The 14330-nt window shown below is 26.2% G+C and overlaps 1 protein-coding gene across 1 annotated transcript in view; it reads left to right on the forward strand.

The window, feature by feature from the left end:
• Positions 1–14330, forward strand: part of LOC100207065 (dynein beta chain, ciliary) — a 129437-nt gene that overhangs the window by 20178 nt on the left and 94929 nt on the right. Inside the window, exon 7 of the mRNA XM_065803627.1 lies at positions 476–643. Coding sequence (XP_065659699.1) covers positions 476–643 — 168 coding nt within the window. The remainder of the gene's footprint in view (positions 1–475; positions 644–14330) is intronic.

Below are 14330 nucleotides of genomic sequence, written 5' to 3' on the forward strand. Positions count from 1 at the left end.
ACTCTGCTCCTATTTGCAAAAAGGCACTTAAAGTCTGAACTATCTAATACTAATCATAACACTAATAAAAAAACAAATCATATATATGGTTTAATCCCTCTTTAAGTAAGAATGTTTTGTATGTTTCATTGCATCACAAGCTCTACACAATTTGCTTTATATTATACAAAATGTATAACTTAATAACTCACTCAAATTTTATGCAGTAAAAATACTGCTTATATTATAAACTGCAACCATATTAAAGAGTGTTCTTTAGAAAATCAATGCCTAAAAAAAAATGTTGTTTATAAAGCAACTTTAATATCACAAAACACCAATCGTACAAAAAATTTTTTATATAAGTATCTTATAAAAATTTGAACAAGTTAAAGTTGTTTCCGGTTTTAGTTCTTAATATTTTTAGAATTCTTTTGTTGTTTTATTATTAAAATGGGTTTTAATTTTGAAAATATATTTTGTTTTTTATCTTTAGGATATATTTCAAACCACTATTGAGTTCAATAAATTAGAAAAAGTTGAAATTGGAGGTATGAAAGGTAGAATCTTGAGTCATCATGTAATACAAATATTTACTGAATTTCAAGAGAATTTTCGCATATTTGCTAATAGCTCTTATGACAGCCTTAACCCAAGTGATGTGGTATTATATTTTTTAGTATAATTTTTTTTCATAATGGTTATTAACATATTAACACACACATACACACATATATGAATATATATATATATATATATATATATATATATATATATATATATATATATATATATATATATATATATATATATATATATATATATATATATATATATATATATACAGTTATATATATACAGTTATATATATAGCTGTATATATATATATATATATATATATATATATATATATATATATATATATATATATATATATATATATATATATATATATATATATATACATATATATATATATATATATATATATATACACAGTTAGATAAATAAGTATCCAAATAAAATATTTTATTATAGAAAGTAAACTTTGTCAGGTTATTTCAGAAAAAATAACTTTTTAAAAATAAAAATAAAAGATTATTCTGAAAGAAAATTTAATTAAGAATTCAGTATGCAAAAAAAAAATATCAATAATAATATTTAATTGATAAAAAATGAAGATGCATTTAAACAATGCAATTTTTTAGCATTAAATAAGTATTCGAACAAAATTTTCAAGATTAAGGCTTAAAGATTAACACTTCTCTGAGTAATTATTTTTATGACTTTTTAATATCGAGTTGGACCGTCTTTAGCTTTTATGACTTCTGTGAGTCAATATAGCATCAATTCAACTAATTTCTTTGTCGTATCTGAGTCGATATCAGCCCAAGCTTCTAGGAGCATGATCTTTAGCTCTTCTTTTCTTTTTAGACATTGTTTGACACATTTTTTATCCAGAGTAGCCCAGAGATGTTCAATTGGATTGAGATCTGGACTTTGCACTGGCCATTCAAGTAACTCAATTTGCTTTTGGATAAAAAACTTGTTTGCTTTCTTTGACGTATGTTTAGGGTCAATGTCTTGTTGGAAGATAAAATGTTTTCCCAATCTCAGTTTTTTAGTTGAAGCCAAAAGATTTTTTTTGAGAATGCTAACATAAACCTCAGAGTCCATAATTCCATCAATAAACTCCAGTTTTCCTGTTCCGTTCCAAGCCATTGATCCCGATACCATAACATTGCCTCCACTAAATTTTACTGTGCCTCGAATGCAACTGAGTGTGAATGCTTCACCTTTTTTCTCCATACTTTTTGATTTCCATTGGACTTTACAAGATTAAATTTTGGCTCATCCGTCCACAAAACTTTCCTCCAGAATAATACCAGCATATTTACACATTTTTTAGCAAATGCAATTCTTTGTTTTTGATGGATTTTTGAAAGGAATAGTTTCTTGCGTGGAACTCTTGCTTTGAATCCACTTACTTTTAATTGATTTCGAATAGTACATGAGCTCACTTGTAACCGAAAATCTTTTCCAAGAGGCTTTACACTTTTGGTGCTGATAAAAAGCAGTTTTTTTGCACCATCTTGACAATTTGTCAATCTATGTTGTTTTATGCTTAGCTCTGGATCTTAGCTATAGCTGATTTTGCACATATCCAAACATATTATACTTTTTAATCAGATCGCTGATGGTTCCTAATGCCATTCCAGTCGCTTTATTTATCGACCTAAATGTTTTACCTTGCTTGAACAAGTCAATAACCAAATTGTGCTGAGCTTGGGACCATTCCTTGATTTTAACAATTAAATATTATTGATATACTTGATGATATCAATGGTAAATCAAATGAATTTAAAAAAATATCAGTTAATTATTAAAAATTACTTGTTGTGAAACAACAATATTTCTAAAACTATTGATTTAAAAACTTTTTTAATAATTAATTTCAAAACTTTGTTTACAAAACAACATGTTTGGATAATCATTTTTCACTGAAGTTTTAACACTCCATCAGGAATCGTTAAATTTTAGTGACGCAAGTTAATTACCATTGATTAATTTTTTGCTATATAAAATTGTCATTAAATTTGCTTTGAGAATAATTATAAATGTATTTATCAAAAACATATGTTAATCTGAAATAACCTGACAAAGTTTATTTTTTCTATGAAATGTTTTGTTCAAATACTTATTTCTCTGACTGTATATATATACATATATATATATATATATATATATATATATATATATATATATATATATATATATATATATATATATATATATATATATATATATATATATATATATATATATATATATATATATATATATATATATATATACAGGGCTTGTGATGAAGCGAGCGCGATCGCGCTCCGCTCGTAAAACGCGCCCGTAAGCGGTATTTTCAAACGTTCTAGGCGCGATAAACAACGCTCGTTCAGCTTATAACGAGCGTATAAACTAACGTAATGAATGAGCAGTTTAAAGTCGTTATCGTCACTAATTTCAATAATGGAATGTGCACGTGGAAACGCAATGTGAATACAAAAATGCGCAAATAAAATAAGAATAGAAAATTAGAAAACCATTAAAAGAAAATTAAAACTGCGGAGTATTTTTAATCTTGTGAAAATATCAAGTAAAATTTATTTGATTTATTGTTTGTAATATTCCACAAATCGTTTATAATAAAAATAAATATTAATAATAGAGTAATTTTTAAAATTAGTTTTTGTTCATAGTATAGATTTTTTATTAACTATTATTGATTTTAACTCAAATTTAAAACGATTCTGTTGTTTAGAATGTTCGCAATTAAAGACATTCGAAAAGAAAACTAAGTAACGATGTCAATATTTATTAAATGAAAAGTTATTATTTTTATTTATTATTATTTCAAATTATTCTTGTGTTATATTTTTAAGATAAAAAAACGTAATTTAAAAAAGAAATTTTAGAAAAAAATTAAATAATTAATTTGAATAAAAAATATCAAGAAATATAAAAACCATTAACCGTTAATTAAGTTTACAGAGTAACATTTTAAAATACATATATCAAAACAACGAAGCAAAACTAAGTCACTAAATTATACTTCAATACTAAATCAATAAGAAGTTGCGTTTTTGTTTGATATTATTTTTTTATAACATAAATAGTTAAAAATAAAATCGCGATCTGACAATATACAAGAAGTTTGGAAGTATAAAAATCTCTTTCGTCGAAGTAGTTTCATAACTGTGATACTAATTCAAACATTTTTTGACGTAAGAATTATGTAACAAATAAAAAAAGATATAAAAAAAAAAAGCTTTTTATGAGTATCGCCTTTAGCAATTTTCATCATCGTTTCTGAAGTATAATTTTTATGGTTTAAAGGAACCAAATTAAGCAATCGAAATCTTTGTCATGTTATTCAGTTTATTAACGTTAATCTAGTGAAGTTATAGTTTCTTTCCTTTTTATTTAGAATATTTCATCCCAGATTTTTGTTTTTCAATAAAATAGTTTCAATTTAAAATGTTATGTTTTTTTTGAGATTTTTTTAGACTTAAATTTTCACTCTGTAACAGACAATGCTTTTTTTTTTTTTTCTTTACAATTTGGCAATGGTTGTTTTTGATGTTTAACAAATTAAATGCAATAAAAGAAATCGTTACAAATAACTTTTAATTGCTGATCATTATTTAAGTTTTTATTTTACATGAAGGCTTTAAATAAAAAATTAACTATAACGATCATTTAAATGTATTATGTGTAAATTAAATGTTATATATAGATTTTTTTTTTGTAAGTATATATTTTTTATGATAAATTTTAAGGTTTGAAACTATTTTTTTATGTCTTTCTAGAGATCATTTAAAAGATTATTTTTTACTTTACTTAACTTTAAATTATGTTACTTTAAGTTACTTTAAATTATGAATAATTTAAATTAAATCTTCCTATGATTTAATTGCTCTATTTTATTTTTTATTTTTTAAAGAGTTTAAAAGTTTGTTTCATTAACTTGGCTTATGAAGTAAAGCATGAAATGATTTTTTGCAACTTTATATTATAACTTAAATTATATTTATAACTTAAAATATTTTTTTTTTTTTTTTAAATTTATTTTCACTTTTCAATAATTTAAATAAAATTTGTCCACTTAACAATCAATAGAAGTAATTTGTAAAAGTGTTTTGCATAACTTTGATTAAACGTTTTAGAAGATTAGTTTTAAAGTAATTTTTTTCAAATGCAATTAAAAATGTAACAAAAAAACAATTTTAACTTTAAGTTTTTTTTGTTTTATTTTAATGCAAATTTATTTTCTCTTTTGTAAGGAATTGTTTTGCTTACTTCTTAGTTTTTCAAATTTTTTCCTAGTTTGTTTTTTCTGAAACGTTTAAATCATCAAAACATCTAATCAGTCATGGTCAAATTGTAAACAAAAAAATTATTTGCGAGGTCAACAACAGCGTTCGATCGCACGCTATTCCTATCCATGCTTTATTTTATACAACTTATTTCCAGTTGGTGAAAATGTCCGATTACTTTGTAAATAGATCAGACAATCTGAGATTTTAACAGGACAATGTCTGATGTCTGACTGTTAAATTGAGCCCTGCATATATACATACATATATATATATATATATATATATATATATATATATATATTTATATATATATATATTTTTTTTTTGATTAAAAAAGTATGGTTTTTTTCTTCTCAAAAAACAGTATAATGTGGTGCGGCATTGTTTTTATAACCTTTTCAACAATTAAATTCAAACTTTGTTATTTAGATTCATAATACAGTTTGCAAATGTATATATTCAAAATATAAATAGAGTTATTCATTTTATGTATGTTTAATACCATTACCAAACAAAAGAATATGTTCTTAACTTAAAACTAAAATATTTTTAAGTAGCGATATGAAACAAAAATTAATATATCTGTTGTATATATCATTTGACTAGTGAAATAAAACTATATAAAATATAGCAATTATTTAAATAATATATTAAGTATTTTTCCGGCTTTTATAATATTTACAAATATATTCTTGGTTATTTAGATTAATGATAATGATGAATACTAAACTTTGCAATAAATATGAATAAAGGAAACAAAAAGTGCAAGTTTTGTTTCCTTTATACATATTTACAAAACAAATTTAAGTAAAGATCTAATAAATAAAAAAGAAATTGTTTATCATTAAAGTAGCTAAACCAGAAGTTACATGTAATTTCTAGTTAGTAAGAAACTTGAACAATTTAATATATATTATATATTTAAGATAAAGAGTGATCTAAATTATCTCAATAAAATATAATGAACAAAAACAAATATGCATTTAGATATTCAGCTTCCAACAGGCATGGATTTTCTACAACATCTAGCATACCTCCAATCTATGCAGCCTAAAACTACCAAAAAAATCAGTTTGGTTACGTGCTCACTTTGTAAAAATTTTGAAAGATGTGAAAATTTGAATTGTAACTTTGTTTTAGCTAAGATTAAGAAACCCTGGATAAAAGTAGGGTTTGAAGTTGTTAGTGACACTTAACTATTTAAAATCTTATTAAACTTGATAAGCAGTATTCTCATTAAACAAAAAACAAAAAAAGAGGCTCTCCTAAAGATTTAACAAATCTGAAAAACTTCGAGAACTACTTAAAAAAGGTTTTTGGGTAGGCAAGTCAGATTTGAAGAACATTATTAGGACCGACAAAAAAAGATCTGACAAGGATAAGCTCGAAGACTTGATGTTTTTGAAAGATCAGGAAGGAGAAAGAAAGTTTATTTTTGGGACAGAGGATAAGAAATTTAGTAGAAAGGTAAAACTTAAAAATTAAAATATTAAGTGATCTTTTTCTTATAAAAATTTTTGTTATAATAATATTATTTTATGCTTGTAGACAGCAGAGAGTAACAGAAAGAAAAATAGAATGAAGGATGTGCAAAAAAATCTAATTATGAAATTGAGCTCAATTCTGATTTGAGTTCTGATTCATCTTATGATTCTGATTTTGAGCCTAGTAACTATTATCAAAAAGAACCAACTCAATCTAACTATAAAGTAACTGCAGAAATTCCAATAGATGCATATGCCAGGAATGTTGCCCTAATGGCTAGATTAAGTGATGTTTCGCCAAATGTTTTTCAAAAAGTGACAGGTGTTATTTTAACTGAAGCTGGTATTGAACTTATAGATATACATTGCAGTAAATCAACAGCCTTCAGAAAGATGAAATTAGGAAATGAATATATCTCAGCAAAAGAAGATGTGAAAAATGCAATTGAAGCTTCTCCTTATTCATGTGTTATATATTTTGATGGAAAAACTCTTTATGAATTAATGCAGGAAAAAAGTTCAAGATTGACATGCTGGCACTTCTTGTAAACATTGAGGGTGAGACACACCTACAAGGTGTTCCTCCTTTAACTTTCTCTTCTGGTGAGGATCAATATACAAGTATTATGAACCTACTAAAGAAGTATAAACTTGAATCAAAAGTAGTCTTTGTTTTGATACAACTGCAAGCAATACCGAGATCAAAAATGTTTCAATATAATATATATATATAGATATATATATATATATATATATATATTATATTGTGTATTTAAATCGTTGGATATAAAGATATCCAATGATTTAAATACACATCTTTTAAAATTAGCTTGCAGGCATCACTTAACAGAATTAAGAATGGTGCATTTTTGGAAACATACAACAAATGAGTTGACTACAGGACCAGAAAACTTATTGTTTCAAAAATTTAAAAGCCTATTTGAACATCCTAATTTTAGTTATGCCCCAAATGATCTGTGCAAGTTTAACTGGAAATAGGTGAGTGGTAGTATAGGTAAGGCTGCTGTGGTAGTATAGGTAAGGCTGCTGAAGATTCTATGAAATTTTGCGAAGCATATATAGAAAGAAAGGGGATAGCAGGAGAAGATAAACGCAAAGACAGAAGAGAGCTGGCTGAATTAGTTGTGACTTATCTATCACCTTCTGTTAATAAAATCAGGAAAACTAGAGCTATCCATCATGCCCATTTTCTTGGTAAAGCGATATACTATCTGAAAATGCAGCCTTTATTTTCTCAACTTGACTTTGTTCAAAAAAACAAAAATCTCAAAAAAGAAATCAAGCTCATCACAGAGTTTGTGGTCTGTTTTTATGCTAAGTGTTATTTAGAATTGAGTAATGTGTCAAAGGCCCCCTTAGATATTGAAGCTATCCATAAATGCATCAATTTGGAAATATTTATTGGAGTCCAAAAGCAGTTGATGCTGTGCTTAGTTCGCTTTACAAGCACACTTGGTACTTGGACTCAACTATGATTCCACTAGCTCTAATGGATAAGGATTTGCCTTTGCATGAAAAACAAAAAATTGCAGCTGCAATTCTTTCATTTAAAATGCCTAAGCTGAACGCTTTTTAGTTTAGTTTTAGTGGTTTAACTTAAGAAAGAATAAAAGACTAGCTTTCACTTCCACCGCAATACTGGCATAACATTCTTCATTAAGAATTTTTGAAAATTATGCCAATAGCTTTATTCTTATTCAGATTGATATCAGTTGACAGAATTTGCTCTGCTTTCAGGATTTCTGGGAAAAGCTCCACCAGTCTCACCAAAAAAAGAATATTTGATAGTCTTTCCTCCTTAAAGAAGAAAAAAACACGAACAAAAAAAAAAAAATTAGTTAGATAAACTATAGAAGAATTTTCTTCAAAATCTTTTTAAATATTTAAAATATTTTTTTTTGATTAAATAAGTAATATGAAATCGTGATATGCAAAAACCAGGTATGTTACAAAATCAACATTTTCATTAAATTATTTCTAAATTGTTAGTGATTTGTTTTTAAAGACCACTTGATAACCGCATATTTACTAATGATGTAAGGTACTTTGGCACATGTATGATTTTTTCAGAATATCATTGATACTGCACATAAGGAACATTTTTGGCAATAAAATCTCCAAATTTTGCAAAAAAGTAAAAAAAATGCAAAGTGTGGTTTTTGAAGACAAATTAGTAAATTGTAGTCATAACTTAAGGACTATTTTACTTTATTCTGATTAAAATATTACAATTTGAGCGTACATTTCTTATTTTGAATATATACATTTGCAAACTGTATTATGAATCTTAATAACAAATTTTGAATTTAATTGTTGACAATTAAATTCAAACAACGCCGCACCATGTAATAAATGTTTTTTAGCCGATTTAAAATGTAAATTATACTGTCTTTTGAGAAGAAAGAAAAAAACCATACTTTTTAAATCAAAAATACAGATATTTATCTAAACCCTGAAAAAAAAAATTATTATAAATATTTATGCTAGCCTTGCCCTGAGACACTTAAAGTAATCTGTTTTTGGTCATTTTTGGATCCTTTTTTTCCAACTGTGTGCTTTGAGGGCAAGGAAAGAGTAGTTCAATGGCACTGAAATTTTTTGTGAGTAAGTTTAAACATATTTGCTTCAAATCTAGATGGTTTGGTTTTTCAAACTCTAAAATTTTTTTTTTCATCTACTATACATATGTAGTGATGCTGTTTTGTGCATACACTATCAAGAAAATGCTCGATTAGGGTGGCTCTTAAAACAACATTTTTGAAAAAAACCTGTTCCTACCCCTTTACTTTGTTCTATATAATACTAAAACACTAGGTTTAAATTTTTTTTGAACAAAAAATTATTTTAAGGGTAGCTCAAGACCCTTAAAAATTTGACTGGTCCCTAAAATTTTGAAAAAAAAAGTTCTAAAGTATGTCAACCTGGTACTCAAAAGAAGCGAAATTATATAAAAACTTCAAAAACAGTAATCACTTTACAAAAAAAGCATGTTTAAAAAAATTATTTTTTTAAAACTTGAAAATAATGACTTTTTTTATTTTCAGCTTAAAAAACAATAGTTTTTGTGCATTTATTTAAAAAAAAAGTTATTTTTTTGTAAATTGATTATTATTTTTAAAGTTTTTATATAATTTCGCTTCTTTTGAGTACCAGGTTGACATACTTTAGAAGAACTTTTATTTTCAAAATTTTAGGGGCCAGTCAAATTTTTAAGGGTCTTGAGCTACCCCTAAAATTACTTTTTGTTCAAAAAAATTTTAAACCTAGCGTTTTAGTATTATATAGAACAAAGTAAAGGGGTAGGAACAGGTTTTTTCAAAAATGTTGTTTTAAGAGCCACCCTAATGCTCGATGAACTAAGTCAGAGCTATAATATAGTAGAAAATAAAACTGCATAGTTTTTACAACTTTAAATTTCATGCTATTGCAATCATCAGGTGAAATACAAATATAGTTTATACGTTAAAAATTATATACAATTGAAACTATACAGAAAAAACCTATACGGAAAAACCATTTTTATAACCGCGTGTATCTAATCTTCAGAATTGTGGTTGCTTAATAGAAATTTATTTTTAAGGCGTTATTTGGAAATTAACACTGTTTTTTTTATTAAATTGCTCTTCAGCATTTTTATAAAGTAAAATTATTAGTTTTTCATATAAACAAAGTAAATATTTTTTTGTTGTATTGATGTAAGCAGGGTTTTTTTTAGGATAGACCAAATTAAATCTGGTGTTTCTTTCGGTTTTTCCCTAGTTTCCCATATATATTTTGTAAATGATTTCTTGTGGTTTGCATATCTTTTTTTCCATACGGCTTCTGATTAGCTAATGTATGCTTTGCTGGATGATTTGGGGAAGATGTTATACATTTGTAAATTATGTTTGTCGCTCTACAATATTTGTTCAACAGGCAGATTTCTTTTTGTTTGCAATTACAAAGGAGATTCAGTTGTGTTTATTGAATTTATTTTTTTTGTTCTGACTTCTTATGATTTTTGAAATGTTGCTTGAGCAGTTGTAGCTAACTTTTGTGGTGTTTTGATTGAATAGTTTATGCAATGGGTTTGAAGTTCGAAAATGCTTATCTGTTAATTGCAAAAAGATTTGGCCAACATTGGTAGAGACACTTTTATTGTAAGGTGAGTTTATGCAATGGGTTTGAAGGTCGAAAATGCTTATCTATTAATTGCAAAAAGATTTGGCCAACATTGGTAGAGACACTTTTATTGTAAGGTGAGTTAAACCAAGTTATATTCCTTTTTCTTTTGGGGGTGTCATTTTTTGGGTTTTACTTTAAATTAAAGTTTTTTAAACCATTTTGTTTAAGTGCTTCTTTGTATTCTGTTTTTGATGAGTTAAATATTTTTTCATCGGAAGAATTTTGCAATAGTCAATCATTAATGGAGAGAGGGATCTGCTTAAGGACTTGGGGCAGGTGGTTTGATTCAGAGTGGATGTAGAGTAGTAGGTCATTTTGTTTTTTAAAAGGTTGGTAGGAGTTTTTTTGAAGATTAAAAGTTACATCAAGAAAATTAATGTTGTTTAGATTGGTTTGAATCTCTATTGTTTTTAAACTTCTCAATTATATTTTTTCTAACTTTTTCAAACTAAGTGGATTGCTTTTTTGCGCATTACCATCAATCCGTCGTCTCAGTAAAATGTAACAACCTAAAACAGCAGTTTCATATATTTCGACTGCGTCTAATAACGCTTTGGTGCGTCTAATATTGTCTAATAGTGCAAGCATATATATTTAAATTAATAAAAAAACACACACACACAAACATATATATATGTATATATATGTATATGTATACATATATATATATATATATATATATATATATATATATATATATATATATATATATATATATATATATATGTATATATATATATATATACCTATACCTTTAAAAGTCATATCTTGTTATACGATATGTATATAAATAAATTGATTTTAATAAAAAAGGCAGCGTATAACTATTTTTTTAAATTTATTTTAGATATAATAATATATTTACTAATATATTATTATATATTAGTAAATATATTATTATGTAAATATATTATTATATCTAAAATATATTTAAAAAAATAGTTATACGCTGCCTTTTTTATTAAAATCAATTTATTTATATATATATATATATATATATATATATATATATATATATATATATATATATATATATATATATATATATATATATATATATATATATAGATATGTGTATATATATATATTTCTATATATATATATATATAGATATATATATACATATCTTAATAATAATACTTTATCATTAAAGATTGATATATTTTAAATAAATTTATTTAAAATATTGAATATAATATCTAATATAAAGTAGCTATGTTGTAGGCCATGCGCTATTTGGTAGCTATGTAGTGCCAGGTGCTATGTAGCTATGTAGTACCAGGTATGTGGTGCCACTTCTTTGGTGAAAGTTTAAAATTGGTTGTGTAATTATGTTATTTAGAAGTTTATCAAAACTTGCAATGCAATGGTACTTGAATAAAAGCTTGTGCTCTTCAAAATAATTTTATTGATGCTAAGGTTTTAACAGCTGTTTCTGGTGATAAATGGGTATTTGTTTATCAAGTTCCATTGATACAGAATCAGATTCTAAATTTTTGTCTTGTTTTGAAAAGTTATCAGGTCATGCGTTTGATGGAGTTAGTGTATATAAAAAATAAATCCCGTTTCTTGCATCATCAACTATATAAAAGTTTGTTTTTCAAAAAAACCAAATAAAGGGTATGTGGGAGTTGTGAATCAGACCTACTATGAACCATTTTACGGGGCTGGACTTTCTATATATATATATACATATATATATATATATATATATATATATACATATATATATATATATATACATATATATATATATATATATATATATATATATATATATATATATATATATATATATATATAATATATATATATATATATATATATATATATATATATTAGGGCTGTTCATGTGAACACAGGAAAAAAAAATTTTTCTCGGATTTGAATGCATATATGTTTATTTTGTGCCATTTGACATAGTAATTGACTGTGGAAAAAATCTTTCCAATCAGATAATGTTTAGGGGGTGCTCAATGACCATAAAGTTTTACGAAAAACGTCAAAAACGTGTAAAAAGTTCCAAAGTTCCAAAAATTTCTAGAACCTGGTTAGTTAGATTTTTTCCACTGAAATATTGTCTGATTGGGTGCTATATAGATTAATTAAAGTGCAGCAGATTAACTGTCATCAGGGCACCAGACTAAAAAATGTCTGCTAGTGTTTAAAACAACTGTGTTTATATCATTTTGTTAAAATTTGTATTCATAATTTTAATACTATTATTTAACTCAATTTAGAATTTGTTCAAACAGAATAAAAAGGTTTACAAGTATAAATATTATTTTTATTTGGAATTTCAGTTTGACAACAAATGTATTAATATTTTGATAGTACCTAACCTTAGTAACCTATTACAGAAAACTAGCATGGTAGTCTGGTAGTGTATTGTTTGTTATTAAGTGCAGATAATAATAATTTCTAATTTGAAAATATTTATTTAATTTCTTTAGTAATAATTATTATAATATATTGCTGCAGCTGCATAAACCAACAACTGAATGATAAGTTTGTATAATATGGTATTGAGTTTTGATTTTCTCATAATATTTCAGTTATCATTGAAATGGCAGCATCATCTCGTGTTGCTATCTCTACACGACTTCAAACCAAAATCTTTTTAATTGGACAACCAGAGCCAAATCTTCCAGATAAAGTTCTTCCCTTAACATCTGATGTTTTAAAAACATTTTTTTATCATCTTAATTCAACCAAAAAGTCAGTGCCTGAAAGTCTTAAAACAACTGTTGATGAACTGATTATTATTTGGAATAAAGCCCGTATTCCGACAGCATTTCATCCGAATGTAGTCTTAAAGTTGAAAACTTTAGTCCAGGAATTTAAATTAATAAAAAAAATAAATCCAGATTGTCAGATTCTCAGAAATCGAGAGAGAAATCATTTACAGACACCATTGGCCTACTTTTTGACATTGCCCACAAGGATGCTGAAACCATGATCAGAATTGAAGAAGATAAAGAATTTTTATTGGATCAGAGATGTCAGAGAAAAATGGTGATGTTTGGAGAGGACAAAGAACTTTCAAAATTAGAAGAAAGAAATGAAGCAAGGAAACAAGCAGAGAGAGAACGAAAGCTAAAAGAAGAGCAAAGACAATCTGGTGCGAGTGCAATAGTTCCTGTTATTGAACCTTTACATGACGAAAGTTATAGTGATAGCAACGATAACGATGCTGTTGATAATGACAAAATGGTTGATAGAGATTTTGAGATAGAAATCCCTGTTTATTACAGACAACAAGTCAGTAAAGCAAGTTCTTCAGGGTCAGCTGAATCAAGTTTAGCAAGTACTCCAAAACGACAATGTATCTTAGATACAATTCTTGACTCGCCTGATGTTTCATCAACATTAGACAGAATTAATCTATCTGACACAAAATTTACTATACTAGCAGCAGCAATTGCAAGGGCTGGTGGACAGAACCTCGATGATGGATCATTGTCACGTTCTACAGTCCGTAGAAAACGAACCTATCATCGATCAAATATTGAAGCCACTGTTCGAACTGAATTCTGCGATTTGGACAAACCACCATTAATCGTCCACTGGGATGGCAAACTGATGATAGATCGTACAAATTCTGCAGCCCCTAAAGCAAATGTTGACCGGCTATCTGTAGGTGTGACAGGTCACAATGTTGACAAAATACTTGGAATAGCAAAACTATCAGCTGGAACTGGAGAAGCCCAAGCAAAAGCAGTTATTCATCTGCTTAATTTCTGGGACATAATTGGTGATGTTATTGGAATGAGTTTTGATACTACAGCCTCTAACACTGGCTCCA

The sequence above is a fragment of the Hydra vulgaris genome, chromosome 08, assembly GCF_038396675.1.
Source record: "Hydra vulgaris chromosome 08, alternate assembly HydraT2T_AEP".
In the NCBI taxonomy this organism is placed as follows: Eukaryota; Metazoa; Cnidaria; class Hydrozoa; order Anthoathecata; family Hydridae; genus Hydra; species Hydra vulgaris.